We start from the raw sequence: 23,197 nt of genomic DNA on the forward strand, positions 1-23,197 counted from the left end.
GAAAACAGGCCTCAGAAAGCTAAGATGCTCTTCACCTCTGAGGTTATATAGCCCACAAAATGTTGGTATCTCAGGGCCCTTCTGAAAACATCACCATAGTCCAAAATGGGGAATAGGTTTCTCAGTGGAAACACTGCAAACCAACAGCTCAATGGCAAACGTGTCTGTCTCTTTAAGTTGTCACCACTGGGCCCTCCCCCCGTGGGCTTCCTGAGCTCTGAGGTCTGAGAGGCCCTCTGTGTGCTGGGAGGAACAGCCTTCCGCCCTCACGACCAAAGGGAAAGCAGTAGGTCAGGGGATCCTCCAAGCCAACGGCGGAGCCTGTCACCCATTCTGCAGGAAAGCTGAGCCCAGCAGGGGAAGGGAGTCGCCCGGGAGCAGGAGCTGTGGCCAACCAGAAGGAGCACGGCTCTGAGCGTGGGTACTGCCTGAGCACCTGCACTGCAGCGGCATCACCAGGGTGAGTGAGGGCGGAGCAACCCACATCATGCCTCCATGTTTTCAAAGATGTTCCGAGTTTCAGACAGAGTAAGTTCAGAAGTCTTATGAACATCTCCCCAGCCTGGAGGGCACACCTCCTTATTTAAGAGCAACATCAGCCTCCTTAATACAGTAAGAGAAGTGTGTGCTAGAACCACCTGCAGGAACAAAATATATTTTTCAAGGAATTATATTGTTAAGTTTAATTGTTGCCCAAATTGCGTATTCAGCAAAGGCAAAGAGATTTCTGTGAACACACAAGCAGTCTAACCTCAAAGCATGTTCCACTGCGGCAAGTCTGGACCCACCCAGCCCCCACACGAGACAGCGGCAGCGAGGACCGTGGTCTGCAAGCCTTCTCGCTGTATGACCCCTTAAATACCCAACCCCTAGTTCAAGCTTCTCCACACCAGCTGCTGGGGCACCTCAAATTCTTCATCTGTACAATGCAGGAGTTTGAATAACTAACTGGTTTCCTTTGTGGACTGATTACATCAGAAATATCAGATACATGAGTCAGAATCTCTGCCGAGGACCCCAAAAAGGTACAATGTATAGAACACTCAACTCTGAAAACAGCAAATTTGGGAGGTGCTGACAGATGAACTGTGAAGTCTCCGAGTGTTAAGAATACAGGAGTCCATGTTTTACATACCTCAGTAATCAAGAGCCATTTGTCATCCCAGATTTCACTGGGGCTTACTTCCCTCTTAACTATTTTAAATCATTTCCACCCCATTCCAAACTATATGGAAAATTCCAATGACCTATGCAGGTGTTGGGCGAATTCCCTGCAGTACATTTACTCATTTCCATCTTTGACAAGAACTTCTTGTTTAGCTAAACCCTTGTTCTTTGCGCTGAATCTTGTGGCTCTTTCTCCACTTCCGTTATGCTCTCAGTTTTGGGGGTTTGCTGATTTCTCCACAGAAAATACCTCATCAGGTAAGGCCCGTGGGGTGAACTACTGAAGGCTTTGGGAGGTGGCAGGGCAGTTACTGCAGAAACAGAGCCCACTTTGGACTGAGTACCAGGCAAGCCTGTCATCTAAGTCCTTTGCCGCCAACCTCTCCCTCTGCTTTTCCTTGCGTGGTGCCAACGGGAGAGAACACAGTCACCTGCAGTGACCTGGGTGAGAATGTGAAATGGCTGGGGGAGCACAGACAGGACAGACGGAAATGTGGGGAGGATGAGTCGCAGGAGTAAAAGCACAAGGTGGGCGCACAGACCCCGAATTCTGCTCTCTGTGTTGCAGCTGACTGAGGAGGGGTCGCCCGGAAGTGGGCTGGGAAGTAGACCGAGGAGAGGCTGCGCCCCGTGGCCAGGTTCTCACGTGACCAGGCAAACGTGATCACAGAATGGGGAACGGGATTCGGCGTTTGAATTGGGTAGGATCGCTTGACTTTGAGAGGCCTCAGATTGCAGGGCAAGGACATCAGGAGTTGGAGGGCACATCCCAGTCTCTCCAGCACACTGGTCATGTTCAGACATATGTAGACAAGCCAAATTATTTGGTTTCCGAGGGCAGACCAGAGGCTCTCCAGAGCAGCTTGAGTGGTATGTTTTTTCCCTACTTCCAAAGCAAAATTCAACTTCTCCCTTGTTTGTTTCCCAGGCCTACCACCCTAAGGCAGTTCTCTAAGTCCTGAGCACATTTTCTGGTTCTCACCGTTTTCCAAAGTCTCTCCTGGCTGCTGAATCTCCTGGGAAAACCTGGTATCAACAGCTTCTGTCACTGGCATAGACTCTCCTGGGAAATTCCTATCTAAGCTTACTCACTGGCATGGCAAGGTGCTATAATCTCCCCTCTGTGTTTCGCATTTGGAGGTCCTGAAAAGGAAAACCAGGCTCTCCACACATTTCCACGGTGCCAGTCCAGCCCCAGACCAGGTCCTTCCAATGCCCCCCTAAATCCTGATGCTCAGGCAAGGCAGGAACCATGGCTTTTTCACGGTGGTGTCACCAGCTCTTTGGACTGTGCCCAACACACTGCAGGTGGTCATGCCACCTGATGAATGAATGGACAAATGAATGAATGAATGAACAAATTGTGTTTGGGACTCTTCTAGGGAAGCATGGGAGGAAGGAAGATGGCAAGAGATGAAGAGAATCCTTATGGTAAGAACATATCTCGCATCATGTCCTTGCCCCAGTGTGGGCTCTGGGTGACAAGCGAAATGGGCTGCCTCCTGACTGGGCAGACACGAGCCCCAGAGGTGCTGTGAGGTATTTAAGTGCTGTGACTAGCCTGTGCGTCCATTCCCAAAGTAAATGAGGATGATAAACCTCCTCTGATCTCCACAGAGATGTAGAAGATATCATGCCCCAGAGGGAACATGCTCTACCAGGTAGAATGTGCTGGAGAACAAGGATGGAGGGTTGAGCAGGTATCCTAATGGGCAGCAGGGACAGGACAGGGAGGAGAGGGAGGGAGGAGGGAGGGAAGAAGAGAAATCATCTCCTCTAATCCTCTCAGCAACCCTTGAGAAGCAACTGCAAGTATTATTGGCATTTTTGCAGAAGAGGTTTGAGGCTGAGGTTAAGCAACTTCCCCCAGGGTTACACAGCCAGCACATGGTGGGGCTGTGATTCAAACCCGGGAGTCTGGGACTCCACGGCCCTTCACCACCAGGCCAGGCTCCCCCACTTTGTTCCGGACTGGATTCTGGGAGAAGCGTTGCAGAGCCCCCGGGAGTTGTCCAACGTGGAACAGCCCGGCCTGTTGGGGTGGGGGTGGGGGGATGCACAGGGGCCATGCAGATGAAGCAGTGGGCTGGCATTGCAGAGGGGAGTCTAGTTGTAAATACACGTCCACGGGTACGTGTGGCGCATCTAAAGGCCATGTGGGGAAGCCAGAATGAGAGAAGTAGACGGGGAGAGACCCCCGGGAGTTCCAGACGCGGCGACCAGGTCCCCTCAGGAAAGGCCTGGCTCGAAAGCCAAAGCCGAAGGCGCTGTTGTTTCTCCCACGCTCAGAGGGCGCCCAGGAGGCCCAGCGGACCAGGAGGCGAGCCTCTGAGTCTGGAGGCTGACACTGGTCAATCGGTCCTCGCAGGTTTCGACGACTATGGGCCCGCCCCGCAGGAACCCAGGCTGAGGCTCATCCTGGCCGGGAAGACCGGAGCGGGCAAGAGCGCCACGGGCAACAGCATCCTGGGCCAGCGGCGGTTCCCCTCCAGGCTCGCGTCCAGGTCCGTGACCAGGACCTGCGCGGTGGCCAGCCGGCGGTGGAACGGCTGGCACGTGGACGTCGTGGACACCCCGGACCTTTTCAGCTCCGAGGTGGACCAGACAGACCCGGCGTGCGCCGAGCGCGGCCGCTGCTACCTGCTGTCGGCGCCCGGGCCGCACGCCCTGCTGCTGGTCACCCAGCTGGGCCGCTTCACCGCCCAGGACCAGCAGGCCGTGCGCGCGCTGCGGGAGCTGTTCGGCGACCAGGTGCTGGCGCGCACCGTGCTGGTCTTCACGCGCAGGGAGGACCTGGCGGGCGGCTCGCTGCAGGACTTCCTGCGCGACACGGACAACCGCGCGCTGCGCGAGCTGGTGGCCGCGTGCGACGGCCGCGTGTGCGCCGTGGACAACCGCCCGGCGGGCGAGGAGCGCGAGGCGCAGGCGTGCGAGCTGCTGGCGCTGGTGGAGCGCCTGGCGCGCGCGCACGGGGGCGCCCCCTACACGAACGACGTGTACGGCCTGGCGCGCGCTCTGGGCGCCGCGGGCCCCGAGGAGCGGCTGGGCCGCCTGGTGGCCCGGCTCGCGGCGCGCGCGCGGGGCCGGCGGGGGCGCGGGCTGCGGGCGGCGCTGCGCGGGTGGCGGCGCGCGCTGGGGGGCGGTTGGAGGCTGGCGGCGGCCGCGCTGCTGGGGGGCGCCGTGCTGCTCTGGCTGCTGTTCCCCAGGCCGCCGCCCCAGGCCCCCGCGGGGAGTGTGGGTCTTCAGAATGCTGGGAACCTGGCAAGAAAAATGGAGCATTTGGCGCTGAAAGGGGACTAAAACTTATTCCAAAGGGATCCTGTGGTTTCAGACAGTTTTAATGACAGAAAGCATCGGACACTATCAATTTTGCCAAAGCTCAACCTGTCCTCTTTAGTTTTTAAGTTTCATCTTTGACTGTATGTACATCGTTCTTAAATTTGTCTAAAACATCCTCAAAACATTTTTGTAGTCTTGTGTATCTTTTTCCTCTGGAAATATAGTAATGATTAGTAGTTTTCAGTAGAAAATGGATTCATAGCAAAGAGAAAACAGCCATTTTTATTTTAAGTGCTAAAGTAAAGTAGATGCTTAATCTGTTAGAGTTGCTATTTTTTTAAAAATCGGACTGAATGGCTTGTAAGCAACAGAGAACAATTTCCCAGAGATCTGGAGGTTGGAAGTCCAAGACTGGGATGCCAGCCTGGTCAGGTTGTGGTGAGGCCCCCTTTGGGGCTGTCGCTGTGAACACGTCCCTGTGTGCTCGCCGGGTGGAAGGGATGAACGAGTCCCCTGGGCCTCTCTACAAGGGCACATTCTCCTTTATTGGGCCTCTGCCCTCATGACCTCATCACCTCCCGAAAGCCCCACCTTATAATGCCATTCTTTAGGGCCTTCAACATAGGAATATTATGGGAGGACAAACGTTCAGACCATAGCAGGCACTGACCCGCCTTAATACGTTTCTAGTTCCTAAACGTGAGTAGGTATCTCTCTTTGTGATCCTTGTAGGTTGTAAGTTTTTTATTATCAGTGAGAGTTATCAGGGTCACACGTGTTGATGTTTACTTCTGATACATGAGTTTATTTACTAGTACGATGAATTCATAGTCATAAATAGATAAATTTCACACTCATAAATACTCCACATGTATTTTTTATAATAATAAATGCTCCATATCATTGTATGTGTAGACTTGGGAGTTAGTGTATAGGCTTGTAATATAGGGTAGGAAAGAATTTGCTGTCAAAGACATTTACAAAGCACAAGCATAAACAATCTATATATGTACAGAGTCAGACACGAGAAAGTCCACCTCCTAAGGCCTAGGAGCCCAAGACATGGCGAATACTGAAGCTGGACAAGAACAACAGGGGATACTGCCCTCCCCTGGCCACGGGCCTCACAAGTAATAATTAATTAATAACAGTAGTCTGCTGTGAGAAAGGGTCTGGCCTGGAGGGATTCTGTGAGGCAGAGTTGTGCAGAAATGACTGGGAGCTGAAGGTGAAGGACAGGACTGGTGAGTAAAGCCTTACAGCGTTAGAGTGCTCACCCCGATTCACCATCAGAATGGACGTCCAGCCCGGGAAATGAGGGGAGGAAAAGAAGTCATATAAATGGGGAGGGAAGTAATAAACCTATCTTTATTCAAAAATGACATGATGGCTGCGCTGCTGGGAGGCACCGCGCTGCTCTTCCGCCTCCTGCCCTGGGCCCAGGGCGAGGTCGGTCCCAACTGACAGACTGACAGACCGTAACCAGATCTGACCAGTCCGCTGACAGTCACACCGATTCCCGTGCTCAGGGCCTGCAGGTCCTCCTGTCCAACTCCATCTCGCCCTAGTTTCCCACTTGCTTCCAGGGCCCATCTCCCACTTAAACCATCCCGGGCGGCCTGGCCTCCCTGGGCTTTCCCCTTACAGAAGCCAGCCAACTAAGTGTCGCTGTTACCATTGACCCCAGCCGCCTTTCCCTGTCATTGAGTTGTCGTTGCTCCTGAAGACATATGAGGAGCATTTGTCCTCTCAAACCCTGGACTTCCCCCAGGACCAAGGGCAAGAGCCAACACTGAGCAGAACCTCAATCCGTATTGTTTATTTGAACTGAACCTGAATTGTATAAATAAATACCATCCTGTTGTGTTAAAGAAAATCAGTATTTCCTTTAGTTGGTAGGCGTTTGTTCTGCCCTATATGCCCATTGAACAACACACTACCCTGTCATTCCTAACCCCATCCACATAAACCAGGTGCCCAAGAGCAGGCACAGACACACATTCAGGTGTGTGACCACACACAGAGAACACACGGGTGTAGAACTGCCCATCCGTGCCACCGGGGGAGGGTCTCCCCATGCAGCCCCGTTCCCACCCCCAGCAGAGTAAATACAGACAATTCTGCAAGTCCGAGGAGAATTGAGCAGAGGCTCGATTTTCTAGGGGCCACTGAGACTCTGCAGAGAGCCTGCTTCCAAAGAGGAGTCTTTCACTGGCTTACACCGGGAAGGATACACTTTTCAACTCAGAGATATGTCAAAAACTTTAAGAAGCTTGGAATTTTTTATTTTATTTCCATCTCCAAAAAAGGTCAAACGGGTCTTTGTGGGCTAACTGGTGACATGATGGTGAGTAAAGAGTAATGTCTTCTGTCCCATGCACATCTGAGTCAGTAAAATGGGCCGGGTTTACCTGTGTCATCAATCCTGTGTCTCCCTCTCTCTCCACCCAAAGGGCAAGGCAATGCCAGTTCAACATCAGAATGGACGTCCAGCTGTTTCGTCTTGTGCACTTTCTCCCCTAGCCCACCCTCACACACAAAAGTCAAACTCATCTCTGACACTGGGATTTATTTGCAAATCTCTGCCCTACAGCATTTCCTGCCTGTTGCCTTCACAGCAGAGATTCTCAGGTTCCTGATGTCAGATCACTAAGGAGACGCCTAAAAAGGGAAAATACTCAGAACAGCTGAGCACATATGGGAGAGAGAGGCCCACAAGTCCTGCATGGAAGCCATGCAAGCACGGGAACACCAATGCCAAATGCTGAGACCTGAAATTTCCTCCACTGCAAAGATCATTGTGGTTTAAGGAAGGGGTTGTGTGCAGATCCCAGCAGAGACCCTGATAGGAAATCTTGAATTTCGTCTTGTTCACTTTTCAAGATACTCTTGCAGTGAAAAATATCCAAGAAAAACTGCTGTTTTCACTCTGCTGAGAAAGGGGATGGTCACTGGTGAAAATAAATGTGAAAAAAGAATAGCAAAGTGTCCATTGTGAGCAATGGAAGATTTTAACCCAAATCAAATAGTTAGAAACACTTGGTGTTGCTCCTCCATTAGGGAGGAACAGGGGGAGTTCCCAAAGGACAATGATTGATTGCATGGGAAAGTGGGAAGGAGCACTCCTGGGGTCCCAGAGGGCAGGCACACCCCACTAAGGTTGCAGCCCAGGACGCTGGGGAAGAGAGTGTGTCTGCAGACAGTGCATTAGGGACTGTCTGTGTATATGTGGGATATAGGCAAAAGGATAAAGGAGGCCGTTAAAAATATCTGAATCACTACAACATCTTACTACACTGATGGACAGTGACTGTAATGGGGTTTGTGGGGAGGACTTGGTGAAGGGGGGACCCTAGTAAACATAATGTTCTTCAGGTAATTGTAGATTAATGATAACAAAATAATAAAAAAATAATAAGTAATAAATAAATAAGTAATAAAAATATCTTAATCAAATTAATGGATAAAAACAACATATAGTACTCAGACAACTGGATATCCACAAGCAAAATAATGCATTTGGATCCCTATCACATGCTATCTACAAATATTAGCATACAAGGATCAAAGAGCTAAACATAATAGTTAAAACTATGAAACTCTTAAAAGAAAAAACAGGTATAAATCTTCATGACCACACATTAGGCAATACTTTCTAATATATGCCACCCAAATCGCATGCAACAAAAGAAAAATAGACAAACTGAATTTCATCAAGATTTAAAACTTTTGCCAATCAAAGAACACTATCAAAAAAGTGAAAAGGATGGGAGAAATTATTTGCAAATCATATAAAGATCTATTACCCAGAATATATAAAGAACTCTTATAACTCCACAGTAAAAGGACAAATAACCAAACTTTTAAAGGACTAAAGATTTGAATAGACATTTCTCCAAAGAAAATACACAAATGGCCATGTTTTATACACAAAACACATGAAATGATGTTCAATGTCATTTGTCATGAGAGAAATACAAATAAAACCAAAATAACATACTGCTTTATACTCACTGGGATGGTTATAATTTTTTTTTAAATGTAAAAGAAAAAACAAATACTGCATAAGATATGGAGATATTGAATGCTTGTTGTTAACTGAACATTGCTGGTAAGGATGGAAAATGGTGCAGCCACTTTGGAAAACAGTCTGGTAGCTCCTTAAAAAGTTAAACACAGAGTTACTAGGTGATTCAGTAATTCCACTCCTAGCTATAGGTCCAAGAGAACTGAAAACATATGTTCATACAAAACTTCTACATGATGGTAAACCAGCATTATTCATAACAGCCAAAAGAGTGGAAACAGTCCAAATGACCATCAACTGATGAATGGGTAAACAAATATGCTATATACATACATGGAATACTATTTAGTTATAAAAAGGAATGAAGTATAAATATAAATACATGCTACAACAGGAATGAACCTTGAAGGTATTACACTCAGTGAAAGAAGCCAGACACAAAACACTATATAAAGGTGTGATTCCATTCACATGAAATGTCCAGGAACTGTAGTGAGCTCATGAGAGTGTCCTTAAGAGGGTTTTAGCTTCCGTTCCTTGCACTCTGTTAATGTTTATATTCAGTTTCACTTTTTAAGCTTTTCTCCCCTCTTACTGGTTGAATTGTGTTGAAGTCCTAATCCCCAGTACCTAGGAATGTGAGCTTATTGGGAAGTAAGGTCTTTGCAGATTTAACAGTTAAGATAAGGCAATTAGAGTGAACCTTAATCTATTATGACTGGTTTTCTTATCAGAAGAGGGAAATTTGGACACAGATACAAAAAGGGAAGATAGTCATGTGAAGATGGAGGCAGAGATTGCAGTTGTGCTGCAAGGAACACCTGGACCACTAGAAGCTGAAAGAGGCAAGGAAGGATCTTCCCCTACAGTCTTTAGAGGGAGTGCATCCCTGCCAACAATTGTATTTTGGACTTCTGTCCTCTAGAATTGTGAGAGAGTAAATTTCTGTTATTTTAAGCCACCTAGTTTGTGGTATTTGCTACAACATCCCTAGGAAATGCATACATCTTCTATGTTGTGATTCCCTCTAGTTAACCCTGGTCAACAGACTATAATTACATGTTGGTGCCATTCAGGGAGATGAAATGGTAGGTTGTACATGGGTATGGGTTTGCAGGCCAGGGGAATGCAGGCTGCCTTCACACCACCCTCCTCTGAGGATGGCATGGTGGCTGCAGTAATGACCTAGGACATTGGTCCTGCAAGGCCAGCTGTTGACCAAAACGAAAGCAAGCTGAGGCCCGCTGTGGAGCTGAGTGGCATTCACGCACAGGGTGATCATGGGGTAGCTGATACACAAGGACACACTCAGAAGCACCAGGAAACTTATACTCCCTAACCCTAATTACACAGTGTCAGGGATACACAAGTGTCAGACCCTTGAGAGGTACATGATGCTCTATCTCTGTGGTGGTACAGGGTCATCTCCAGATTTTTCATCAGAAACCATGGAGGTCAGAAGGAAGTGACATACATTTTTTCAAGTGTTGAAAGAAGAAAGCTGTCAACCCAGAGTTCTATAGCCAGAGAAAATACCCTTTAAGAATGAAAGGGGAATCAAGGCATTCTCAGATGAAGGAAAATTAATTAAGAGAATTTATTGCCAATAGAACTACCCTAAACAAATGACTAAGGGAAATTCTAAAACAGAAAGGAAACAATAAAAGAAGGAACCTTAGAACACCAGGAAGAAAATAGCAAAAATATGGGTACATGGACTTGCCTTCTCCTCTTGAATTGTCTAAATTATGTTTGGTAGTTGAAGAAAATATGACACTGATGTGGTTCTAAATTTATGTATAGGAAATAAATTTAAGACAATTATGTTATAAACAGGGGAAGTTAAAGGGATGTAAAGAGAGAAAAGGTTTGTACACTTCAAAGTGATATACCAATAGACTATGATAAGTTATGTATGGATATTACAATACCTAAAACAACCACTTAGAAAGTTCTACAGAAAAGTACATTTAAAAAACACTATATATAAATCAAAAGAGCATTCTAAAAACTGTTCAATTAACCCACAAGAATATAGAGGGGAAAACAGATAAATGAAAACCAGAGAGAACAAAGAAACAAAACATCAGACTTACGTCCTATTTATGGCCTCAATAATTATATCACACCAATTAAAAGACAGATGTTGGCAGACTATATTAAAACATATGACCTATATGCTGCTTACAAGAAAATTATTTCAAATATTATGGTAGAAACAGGTCAAAAATAGAAGGATAGAAAACAATAAATAGAGAAAATATTATTCATGCAAAGAAGAAATGACTATATCGATGTCAAATAAATTAAGACTTCAGAACAAAGAAAATGACTAGACACAGAGAGGGACATTATATAGTAATAAGAAGGTCAATCCACCAAGAAAACAAAATGACTCTAAACGTGTATTCCTGAACAACAGAAATGCAAAATATGTGAAGCAAAAATAGATAGAACTAAATGGATAAATAGAAAAATCCACAGTTATAGTGAGAGATTTCACAGCCCTGTCTCAACAATTGATAGAATAACTACATAGAAAATGAACAAGGATATAGAAGAATTCAATAACATCATCAATCAGCAGGATCTAACTGATATTGATAGGACACATTACTGAACAACTGTAGAAGACGGAAGTGTTCATGGAACATATACCAAGATAGACAATACCCTGGACTATAAAACAAACCTCAACACAATCAAAAGAACTGAAATCATAAGGAGTGTATTCTGTGACCACAACAGAACTGAGCTAGAAATCAGTAACAGAAAGAAAACCAAACATCCCCACCTCCCTATCAGCAGCATCGTGACTCCATAACCAGTCACTAGAATCTGAGAACAGGCCAGTTGATGGCCCTCCAATGCTGAATTCCAAGTCTGAAAGCGAACTTTTCTGGGCTTGGAAAACACTCATGACACCATCACTATGGGATGGAAAAGTGAGGGGGAAATGACCCTGCCCCCTTTTGTTTGTACTCATTGCTGAAACCAGTCTCCTCTGTTCTTGGAGAGACAAGAGGATATTTACCCTCCAGGTCTGCCTCCTTGTTACACCACTCACTCTTTCTTTTTCCATTTTGAACACAGGTGCCTTTACTCAAGAATGGACGTGTTCAGTCTCTACTCAGTCTTAGCCAGCCTCTGCCCACCAGTTACAGCACAGCCAACCTTCTGGACATGACCAGCGGCAACTGGTATAATTTAGCCTCTTGGTGAAAACGCTGCAAGCACCTGCTTGGTTAGAGGTGGGCATCCCCCAGGTTACGCTGAGAGTGGCCTTATAGACTACTGGGAACACTACAGTCATACCCCAGAGGCACTGAGAACAGTCTCCTCCTGGTCCTGAGTGATTTCAGGGGCTCCAGGTTTACTTTCAGACAGGAGAGAGACTACTGTCTTTTTCCCATGAAAGAGAAAACTAAAGCCCAGAAAGCTTAGAAGCATATACCACCAGCCCCTGTGCGGGATCTGGAACTATAATCTACGTCGTATAGTTCATCTTCCTCCCGTCCCTCCATGCACCTCTTCAGACCCCACCCTGCCCACCCAAAGAGAAGACTGTGGAAATATGGAAATGAAACCACAAGTCAGAGTTTGATGGGAGGAAATCTGAATTTAGAAACACAATTTCTCTTTCCTTGTCTGTGCTCAATCTTAAGAATAACAGAAATAATATACATTGTTGAGAAAGGAGTGTTGAAATCTCCAACTACAACTGTGGATTTGTCTGTTTGACCACTTACTTCTGTGAGTTTTTACTTCTTGAATTTTGAAGTTCTAGTTTTTTTCTGAGGGTGAGTTACTTACGAGGTGCATATACATTTAGTATGATTGTGTATTGATGGATTAACCTATTTCTCATTATGAAAGCTGCTTCATTTCTTCTTTGTCCTTAGAGATGTGTTGTTCTGAAGCCTACATTGTATGATATTAATATAACTACTTCAGTCTTAATCTATATATGGTATATTTTTTCAGTTCTTCTTCTGCAACCTGTGTCTCTCTGCTCAAAGCGGGGTTTCCTTTAGACAGCAATGCAGTTGGGTCTTGCTTTATTGTCCCATCTATCTGTCTTATAATTATAACACTTATACAATTGACATCTAATAGGATTATTGATATGGTTGTTCAAAAATCACCATCTTGCTATTTGTTTCTATTTGTCCCTTCTGCTCTTTCTTCCCTTTCTTTCTGCCTTTTCTCTGGCAAAATTTTAAAATCCCATTTTATTTCTACTACTGCTTTATTAGCTGTACCTCATTTTATTTTCTTACTAGCTGCTCCAAAATTTATAATATATGTACCTTAAACTTATCACATTCTACCTTCAGCACCTATTATATCACTTCACATATACGGTAAGATCTTTATAACATTATACGTTTTCTTCCTTCCTCCCATCTTCTGCTTTCTTGTTGTTACACAGTTCACATTTGTATAAAATATAAGTTCAACAATATGTTGTTATTATTTTGCCTTCAAGAATCAATTATCTTTTGAAAAAAATGTAGTGGTAAAAAGAATCTTTTATATTTATCCAACTATTTACTATTTTTGGTCCTTTGTTCCTCTGATCCCCTGTATCAGCCACTTTCATTTTCCCACCACCTGACCCATCTTATGGATCAGTCCTGAGGAGGCTGTTGCTTAATGTCTGGAAACAGTTCTTTCGTATATTTTTCTTCAGTTTTATGGTTGTTCATGGATAGAAGGTAAATAATAATCCTAGTTACTCTATCAGGATCAAAAACAGAAGACCCCTTTCCCGTTTCTTTTTTAGCAAAATATTTACCAGAGATACTAGACATTTGTACTCTCGGTTTTCCCACATGCTCAGTTTTTCTGCTTGCATCCTTATGGTGCCATTGCATATGTTCCTCTGTCTCATACATTTTTGTAAATGAAGTTAGTTGTGGTTGGTTTGATCAGACAGAGAAAATCTTTGTCTGAGAACACAAAGTTCAATTTCTTTGAAAATGTTACTCGTAAATGGTGTTCTGCATTTCCATCAGGGGGCTGTTAGCCTCTGGTTTTCCCTCTTTTTAGGTTGACAGTCGCTGCCACTGATGATTATTGTGTAGATTCATTATTTTAACAGGTGATAAAAAATGGTGATATTCTAACATTTCTTTTTCATCAAGTAGCTAGAATATTTCTATTAGAATACTCTTCCCCTTTTCACTTATTCAGTAACTGAAGTACAGTTTATGCAGAATAAATGCTTGAGAAACACCAGGATATTTTACAAATGAAAATATTTTAATGTTAGCAAAAAGGAAATCAAAAAAGTCCTAGAAAGAGACAGAAAAGTGTTCCACTATAATCTATGCATGTAAAGGTCTTTCTAACTATGACTCAAAAGCCAGAACACAGAAATTAATTTATTGATTAATTTGCCTATGTAATAGTGAACCATATCTACATTAAAAAGTAAAATTTGAATGACAAATGAGAAAATAATATTTGTAACTGACGAAACTGACAAGTGACTAATATCTGTAATACACAACATTCCTAGGAGATCGAAAGGCAAAAAACCAACAACCCATTGTAAAAATGGACAAGAGATATAAGAAGAATTAATAGAAAAATAAACTGATATTAAACATATGAAAAGATGCTTAATTTATTCATATGGAAAGAAGAACAGATCAAACTGCCCTTAAATATAATTTATCCCCTATTAGGTTTTCAAAAAGATAGAGGCATATAAATAGTATGTAAGACTTTATGTAAAAAAAAAGAGAGAATAAATTGAGACTATGTACTCAGATTCACTTATATTTGCAGGAAAAAACACTGCAAGTACCCCCAAGAAATAAAGTGCGCAATTTTAGAGAACTGTGGGAGAAGCTGGTGGACAAGGTAGAAAGAACCAAGATCTCTTAATATTTGTTCTATCAAAATTTTTATAGTAGTAAAAAACACTTAAAATGAGATATACACTCAGCAGATTAAAAGTAGTAAAGTGTTGGTATTGTAAACACAATGTGATAAAAATCTCTAGGACTTTTCCATCTTGCATGGCAGAAACTCTATACCCATTGTACAGCAACTCTCATTTCCCCCTTCACTGATCCAAAAAAAATCAAGCCCTGGCAAACACCCTTCTACTTACCATTTCTATGAATCTGACCACATTAGCTGCCTCATGAAAGCGGAATTATGCAGTGTTTATCCTGTGGCTGGCTTCTTTCACTTAGCACAACTTCAACACTCATCACATATTGTAGCACATGACAAGATTCTCTTCCTTCTCATCACTGAATAATATTCCACTATAGATACCAATACATATATGTAAAATTCCATTCCATTCCATATATATCATATAATATTATATTCCTTTCCAATATAATATTCCATTATATATGTATATACTACATATTTATCCATTCATAAAAGTCATTATATCAATAGGCATTTAGGTTATTTCTACCTCTTGGCTATTGTAAATGATGTTGCAATGAACATAAGAGTGCAAATCTCTCTTTGAGATCCTGACTTCAATTATTTTGGACAGTAGTGATGTCACAGGATGGCCAAATAAGACATCTCTCATTCATATCTCCCTCCTCAATGACAAATTTGGTATCCATCTACAGACAAAAGTGCCTCTGTGGGAGTTGGGGAATCCAGGTAGAAAACTGTAAAACCCCAGTGCAGTCCAAGTTCAAGGAGAGCTCTTTTGAGAAGGCAGGACTGCACCTAGGTGGTTGATTAACCAACCATGGTCCTGGATACATTTCCAGAAACAACCAAATACCCCTGAGAACTTGGCAACAGATTCATTTGGCTTTGGTTCTGTCATCAGCACCACATGCTAAGGAACTCGGGAGGAGACTCGCCAACCCATGCATCAGGTAACAGGCAGACAGGCCTCAGTCTGAGCTGTGGACCCTGCAGTGGCCCATGAACTAGCTCTAGCTCCTTTTGGCCATGGTCTACAAGCCTCTGGAGAACCCTGAATTAGAAAATCACCCACAGATGAGAGAATCTTTGTGAAAGTCCAGGACTCCAGCAAGAAGTTCCAGCATACTGTTGGAGGGAAGAAAACTCAAGATTGGAGCACTGGAGACAAACAGACGGGAATCAAGCGTAACACTATATAAAATCGTCAACTTACAAAGGAAGACAGCAAGAGAGGAGAAAAGGAATATGGGAACTAAAAAAAAAACGCCAAAAAATACATTTACTAGGATAGCAATAGTAAGTCCTTATATATCAATAATTATTTTAAATGTAAATGGGTTAAATTCTCACTAATCAAATCACATAGTAGCTGAATAGATTTTTTTAAAGACAACTATATGAGACAAGGGCTTAAAGATGGCAGAGTAAGAGGTGAGACAGAAACCTCCTCACAAAACCACGTATAATATGAAAATATAGCAAATACAATGAATCCTGAAAGAGCAACAGGAAAGAAGTCTGTGGAAGACTGCCTACACCTGGGGAACAGAGCAGACCTCACTGAAAAGGGAAAGGTACCACAGCCATGATCTGGGGGGACCCAAGCCCTTCACTCACCCCAGCTAAATGGCAGGAGGAAGAGAAATGGAGCAGGGAGGGGGTGGAGGCCTAAGACTGAACACCCAGCCCTGGAGATCTTCTCTGGGAGCACAAATCTACATTACATGGTGCTCTGAAGATTAGGGGGGTTGGAAAGCTAAGACAGGCAGAACACTTGGAGAGACTGAGATTCTAGCCACTTGTGGAGAACAGGTACCCACAACCAGCCACTCTTGGACAAAAGAAAGGTGTGCACTCTGAGAGACTTCCTAACAGTAAAAGGGCTGTTAAAGGGGAAAGGATTGCACAGAGCTTCCTGCTCAGCAGAAAGGACAGGTGGACAAAACTGTCCCAGTGCACTTAGCCCAGCAGGTTGGGAACTTTCCAGAGCTTCTGGTGCTCCATCTCCTTGGCTGGCAATGCAACTATGAGGGCCCCACCACAATATGCAGCCTGCCACTCCTTCCTCCTGGCCAGCACTGGCTTGCAAACTGGCTGATATTGTGCCAGGCTAGCCATAGGGTGGCCCCACCTAAGGCAGCTACAAGTGCATCGCATAGAGGCTCCTCCCTCCATGCTTGGCCTACTGACCCTGGCAGTGAAGGCAGGCATTGCAGCTGGGAAGCAGGAAAGAGCTCTTCCTCCCAGCAGGCACCAGCACCGCTCACCTGCAACCCCTGCCATCACTGCAGTGGCTGATCAGCTCCAGAGGATAGAGCTTCTGGGCACTAGATGGCACCACCTACAAATATGAAACATCAAAGGAAACTGATTCAAACAAAAATTCCACAAACACCAGAAAGAGGGCCAAGTGAAACTGAATTCACCAATCTTCCTGAAAGAGATTTCAAAATGAAAATCATAAACATGCTCAGGGAACTACAGAAAAATATTCAAAAACTCAGGGAGGAATTCAAGAATGAGATACAAAGTGAAAAATACAGTACCTGAAATGAAACATACAATGAGAGATTTAAAAGCAGATTAGAAGAAGTAGAGGAGACTGTAAATGAAATAGACATTAGATAACAGAAATACAAAGAAGCAAAGGCAGAGAGAAAAAAGGATCTCTAAGAATGAAAGAATATTGAGAGAACTGTGTGACCAATCCAAACCGAACAATATTCACATTATAGGGGTAGCAGAAGAAGAAGAGAAAAAGAGATAGATAGAAAGTGTCCTTGAGAAGGTAATTGCTGAAAACTTCCCCAATTTGGGGAAGGAGATAGCCTCTCAGGCCATGGAGATGGACAGATCTCCCCACACAAGAGACCCAAGGGAGACAACACCAAGACACATAATAATTAAAATGGCAAAGATCAAGGATAAGGACAGAGTATTAAAGGCAGCCAGAGAGAGAAAAAAGATCACTTACAAAGGAAAACCCATCAGGCTATCATCAGACTTCTCAACAGAAACCTTACAGGCCAGAAAGGAATGGCATGATATATTTAATGCAAAGAAGCAGAAGGGCCTCAAACCAAGAATACTCTATCTGGCAAGGTTATCATTTAAATTTGAAGGAGGGATTAAACAATTCCCAGATAAGCAAAACTTGAAAAAACTTACTTTCAACAAAACATCTCTACAGTGTATTTTGGAGGGACTGCTATAGATGGAAGTGTTCCTATGGCTAAATAGCTGTCACCAGAAAAGATAAAAGCACGGTAAAGAAAGTAGTCTAATTAATTACTAAGCAAATGCAAAATTAAATAAACTGCCCACAAAGTCAGTCAAGGATAGACAAAGAGTACAGAATATGATATCTAATATATAAAGACCAGAAGAGGAAGAAAAAGGAGGGAAAATTAGACTGTGTTTGAAATAGCATAGTTAATTAGACTTTTTGATACTAAAGAAGTTACTCTTGAACCTTTGGTAACCACAAATCTAAAGTTTGCAATGGCAATAAGTACATACCTATTGGTAATGACCCTAAATGTAAATGGTCTGAATGCACCAATCAAAAGACATACATAGACTCACTGAATGGATAAAAAACAAGACCCATCTATATGCTGCCTACAAGGGACTCATTTTAAATCCAAAGACATACACAGACAAAAAGTGAAGGGATGGAAAAATATATTTCATGCAAATAATAGGGAGAAGAAAGCTGGAGTTGCAGTACTTGTATCAGACAAAATAAACTTCAAACAAAGAAAGTAACAAGAGACAAAGAAGGACATTATCTAATGATAAAGGGGTCAGTCCAACAAGAGGAAAAAACCATTATAAATATCTATGCACTCAACATAGGAGCAACTACATATGTGAAACAAATACTAACAGAATTAAAGGGGGAAACAGAATGCAATGCATTCATTTTAGGAGACTTCAACACACCACTCACTCCAAAGGACAGATCAACCAGACAGAAAATAAATAAGGAGACAGAGGCACTGAATAACACACTAGAACAGATGGACCTAATAGACATCCAAGGAATACTCCACTCAAAAGCAGCAGGATACACATTCTTCTCTAGTGCACATGGAACATTTTCAAAAATAGATCATATACTAGGCCACACAAAGAGCCTCAGTAAATTCAGAAGAATTGAAATTGTACCAACCAGCTTTTCAGACCACAATGGTATGAAACTAGAAATAAATTATGCAAAGAAAACAAAAGAGCCCACAAACACATGGAGGCTTAACAACATGCTCCTAAATAATCAATGGATCAATGACCAAATAAAAACAGAGATCAAGCAATATATGGAGGTAAATGACAATAGTAATTCAACACCACAAAATCTCTAGGATGCAGCAAAGGACATGTTAAGAGCGAAGCATATTGTAATACAGGCCTATCTCAGGAAAGAACAATCCCATATGAATAGTCTAAACTCACAATTAATGAAACTAGAAAAAGAAGAACAAATGAGACCCAAAGTCAGTAGAAAAAGAGACATAATAAAGATTAAGCAGAAATAAATAAAGTTGAGAAGAATAAAACAATAGAAGGAATCAATGAAAGCAAGAGCTGGTTCTTCAAGAAAATTAACAAAATAGATGAACTCCTAGCCAGACTTATCAAGAAAAAAAGAGCGTCTACACAGATAAATAGAATCAGAAACGAGAAAGGAAAAATCACTACAGACACCACAGAAATACAAAGAATTATTAGAGACTACAATGAAAAATCATATGCTAACAAACTGGATAACCTAGAAGAAATGGACAACTTCCTAGAAAAATACAACCTTCCAATACTGACCAAGGAAGAAACAGAAAATCTGAACAGACCAATTACTAGCAATGAAATTGAATTGGTAATCAAAAAACCACTTAAGAACAAAACTCCTAGACCAGATGGCTTCACTGCTGAATTTTATCAAACATTTATTGAAGACCTAATACCCATCCTCCTTAAAATTTTCCAAAAAGTAGAAGAGAAGGGAAGAATTCCAAACTCATTGTATGAGGCCAGCATCACTCTAATACCAAAACCAGGCAAAGACACCACAGAAAAAGAAAATTACAGAACAATATCCCTTATGAACATAGATGTGAAAATACTCAACAAAATATTAGCAAACTGAAGTAGAAAATACATCAAGAGGATCACACACCATGACCAAGTGGGATTCATCCCAGGGATGCAAGGATGGTACAACATTCAAAAATCCATCAACATCATCCACCACATCAACAAAAAAAGGACAAAAACCACAGGATCATCTCCAGAGATGCTGAAAAAGCATTTGACAAAATTCAACATCCATTCATGATAAAAACTCTCAAAAAATGGGTATAGAGGGCAAGTACCTCAACAGAATAAAGGTCATATATGACAAACCCACAGCCAACATCATACTTATCAGCAAGAAGCTAAAAGCTTTTCCTTTAAGATCGGGAACAAGACAGGGATGCCCACTCTCCCCACTTCTATTCAACATAGTACTGGAGGTCCTAGCCATGGCAATCAGACAACACAAAGAAATAAAAAGCATCCATATTGGTAAGGAAGAAATCAAACTGTCACTCTTTGTAGATGACATGATATTGTACATAAAAAATCCTAAAGAATCTACTCCAAAACTACTAGATCTAATATCTGAATTCAGTAAAGTTGTGGGATACAAAATTAATACACAGAAATCTGTTGCATTTCTATACACTAACGGTGAACTGCCGGAAAGAGAAATCAGGAAAATAATTCCATTCACAATTGCATCAAAAAGAATAAAATACCTAGGAATAAACCTAACCAAGGAAGTGAAAGACCTATATCCTGAAAACTACAAGACACGCTTAAGAGAAATTAAAGAGGACACTAACAAATGGAAACTCATTCCATGCTCCTGGCTAGGAAGAATTAATATTGTCAAAATGGCCATCCTGCCTAAAGCAATCTACAGATTCAGTGGAATCCCTATCAAAATACCAAAAGCATTCTTCAATGAACTGGAACAAATAGCTCTAAAATTCATATGGAACCACCGAAGACCCCAAATAGCCAAAGCAATCCTGAGAAGGAAGAATAAAGCAGGGGGGATCTCGCTTCCCAACTTCAAGCTCTACTACAAAGCAAGCCACAGTAGTTAAGACAATTTGGTACTGGCACAAGAACAGACCCACAGACCAGTGGAACAGAATAGAGAGTCCATATATTAGCCCAAACATATATGGTCAATTAATATATGATAAAGGAGCCATGGATATACAATGGGGAAATGACAGCCTCTTCAACAGCTGGTGTTGGCAAAACTGGACAGCTCCATGTAGGAGAATGAAACTGGACCACTGTCTAACCCCATACACAAAAGTAAATTCAAAATGGATCAAAGACCTGAATGTAAGTCAGGAAACCATAAAACTCTTAGAAAAAAACATAGGCAAAAATCTCTTGGACATAAACATGAGCAACTTCTTCATGAACATATCTCCCCAGGCAAGGGAAACAAAAGCAAAACTGAACAAGTGGGACTATATCAAGATGAAAAGCTTCTGTACATCAAAGGACAACATCTATAGAACAAAAAGGTATCCTACAGTATGGGAGAATATATTCACAAACGACAGATCTGATAAAGGGTTGACATCCAAAATATACAAAGAGCTCACACACCTCAACAAACAAAAAGCAAATAATCCAATTAAAAAATGGGCAGAAGATCTGAACAGACACTTCTCCAAAGCAGAAATTCAGATGGCCAACAGGCACATGAAAAGATGCTCCATATCACTAATTATCAGGGAAATGCAAATTAAAACTACAATGAGATATCATCTCACACCAATTAGGATGACCAACATCCAAAAGACAAACAACAACAAATGTTGGCGAGGATGTGGAGAAAGGGGAACCCTCCTACACTGCTGGTGGGAATGTAAACTAGTTCAACCATTGTGAAAAGCAATATGGAGGTTCCTCAAAAAACTAAAAATAGATATATCATTTGATCCAGGAATTCCACTCCTAGGAATTTACCTGAAGAAAACAAGATCCCAGATTCAAAAAGACATATTCACCCCTATGTTTATCACAGCATTATTTACAAAAGCCAAGATATGAAAGCATCCGAAGCGGCCATCAGTAGATGAATGGATAAAGAAGATGTGGTACATATACATAATGGAATATTATTCAGCCATAAGAAGAAAACAAATCCTACCATTTGCAACAACATGGATGGAGCTGGAGGGTATTATGCTCAGTGAAATAAGCCAGGTGGAGAAAGACAAGTGCCAAATGATTTCCCTCATTTGTGGAGTATAACAATGAAGCAAAACTGAAGGAACAACACAGCAGCAGACTCACAGAGTCCAAGAAGGGACTAGTGGTTACCAAAGGGGAGGGGTGGGGGAGGGTGGGTGGGGAGGGAGGGAGAAGGGGATTGAGGAGCATTATGATTAGTACACATGGTGTGTGTGGGGGTCACAGGGAAGACAGTGCAGCACAGAGAAGACAAGTAGTGACTGTGGCATCTTACTACTCTGATGGACAGTGACTGCAATGGGGTGGGGGGCGACTCAATAATGTGGGTGGCTGTAGTAACCACAATGTTTTTCACATGAAACCTTCAAAAGAGTGTATGTCAGTGATACCTTAATAAAAAAAACGAATAAAGGAAATTCATCACCTTTTATGATACCAAATTCTGTCATGTATCTGTAAAACAGTCAATGGGCCTCTAACGATATATAACATTAGGCTAGATAACAGATTTTACATGATATTAAAGCCTGTCGGATTTATATTGGAGAAAAAAGAAGTAACCAACCTCCAACCACTTCATTATGGAAACTGGGGATTGACATGTTACATGCAATTGCTGTCTTCAAAGATAGAAAGATAGACATATGAAAGTTTACCCAAAAGCAATGATACTACTTTTGTGAACTAAAAGCAGATGCTGACTTAAAAAAATAAAAAATAAAAAGACAACTATATGCAGCTTACAAGAGACTCACTTCAGCTTCAAGGACATATATATTTTATCTCACAAGTGTAGGGGAAAATCATGGATTTTCAGAAAATGTCACCCATTAATGCTTTATGTTTAACACAGATATCAGAAGCCCTAGGAACTATTAAAAGATTTTTGTACTGGAAGGAACTCAATAGTTTGTAGCTGGATGAATTCATTCATTCATTCAGTTCTAAAAGGAGGAACATATTATAATGTGAACAGTTGAAATCAGCATGTTTTTAAGAAGACAGACGTGACTGAAATATTTTGGTAAGTTCCTGGAGCTCCTGTCAACCAAATATGGCCCTTGACTTCGTGGGGTTGACTTCATGCAAAACCATTTTTTTAAATGTTTGAATCTGAATGTCACCTTGACTTTGCTCTTTGCATTTCTCTTGTAACTAAATATATCTTATCTCTCCAAGGATGATGGTTGCCTCTGACAGAATTTAGCCATGTTTTTGTGCTTAGAAAGACAAAAAAAAGTAAGTGCATTAATAATTTTTGAAGCACTACTGACATACCAGACGTTCCTGTTTAGATTCAGCATACCAGTGAGCCCCTTCTTTCCTCCATAGTTCTGAAAAAACAGCATACAACACAAGAATGTACTTAACTGGGCAGACTATCACCTTTGTCCTTCAAAGCACAGAGACCCCTAGTAAGTTAGGGTGAAGGATCCAGCAGGAATCAAAGGTCAAAATGGGGTTCCTCAAAACTCCTCCCTGAACAGAAGAGTGCTGAGCACAGAGTGGGCCTCGTTTGGCACCCACACCATTGTGGAC

General features: G+C 42.5%; 2 protein-coding genes across 7 annotated transcripts in view; one reads left to right on the plus strand and one right to left on the minus strand.

Annotated features, from left to right (window-relative positions):
* Positions 1-23,197, minus strand: part of LOC118968562 (GTPase IMAP family member 7-like) — a 53,186-nt gene that overhangs the window by 9,290 nt on the left and 20,699 nt on the right. The window contains exon 1 of one of the 2 annotated variants that reach the window (XM_073238239.1): positions 22,937-22,958. The exons of the other annotated variant lie outside the window; for it this stretch is intronic. The gene's annotated coding sequence lies outside the window, so the exon portion shown is untranslated. Of the gene's footprint in view, positions 1-22,936; positions 22,959-23,197 lie in introns of those variants that run through there. 2 annotated transcript variants of the gene reach the window in all.
* Positions 221-4,630, plus strand: LOC118968561 (GTPase IMAP family member 1-like). Of its 5 annotated transcripts, none has more exons than XM_073238229.1 (4): positions 221-460; positions 1,736-1,868; positions 2,550-2,598; positions 3,536-4,630. In XM_073238229.1, exons 2-4 carry the CDS (start codon positions 1,839-1,841, stop codon positions 4,465-4,467), a joined length of 1,011 nt encoding a protein of 336 aa, XP_073094330.1. In that variant the 5' UTR covers positions 221-460; positions 1,736-1,838; the 3' UTR covers positions 4,468-4,630. The 5 variants fall into 5 exon arrangements, with proteins under 5 accessions (XP_073094330.1, XP_073094328.1, XP_036855364.1 ...); XM_073238228.1 differs by lacking the exon at positions 221-460 and adding an exon at positions 535-1,612; XM_073238230.1 differs by lacking the exon at positions 221-460 and adding an exon at positions 535-1,425.

The sequence above is a fragment of the Manis javanica genome, chromosome 6 (assembly GCF_040802235.1).
Source record: "Manis javanica isolate MJ-LG chromosome 6, MJ_LKY, whole genome shotgun sequence".
NCBI lineage: Eukaryota > Metazoa > Chordata > Mammalia > Pholidota > Manidae > Manis > Manis javanica.

Excerpts from the sequence above, each read along its gene's own strand:
- LOC118968561 (XM_073238227.1), top strand. The coding sequence starts at position 496 with ATGTTTTCAAAGATGTTCCGAGTTTCAGACAGA. Across the intron at positions 529-2,549 it reads TGTTCCGAGTTTCAGACAGA|GGAAGCATGGGAGGAAGGAA; the intron begins GTAAGTTCAGAA and ends GGACTCTTCTAG. Across the intron at positions 2,599-3,535 it reads AGATGAAGAGAATCCTTATG|GTTTCGACGACTATGGGCCC; the intron begins GTAAGAACATAT and ends CGGTCCTCGCAG.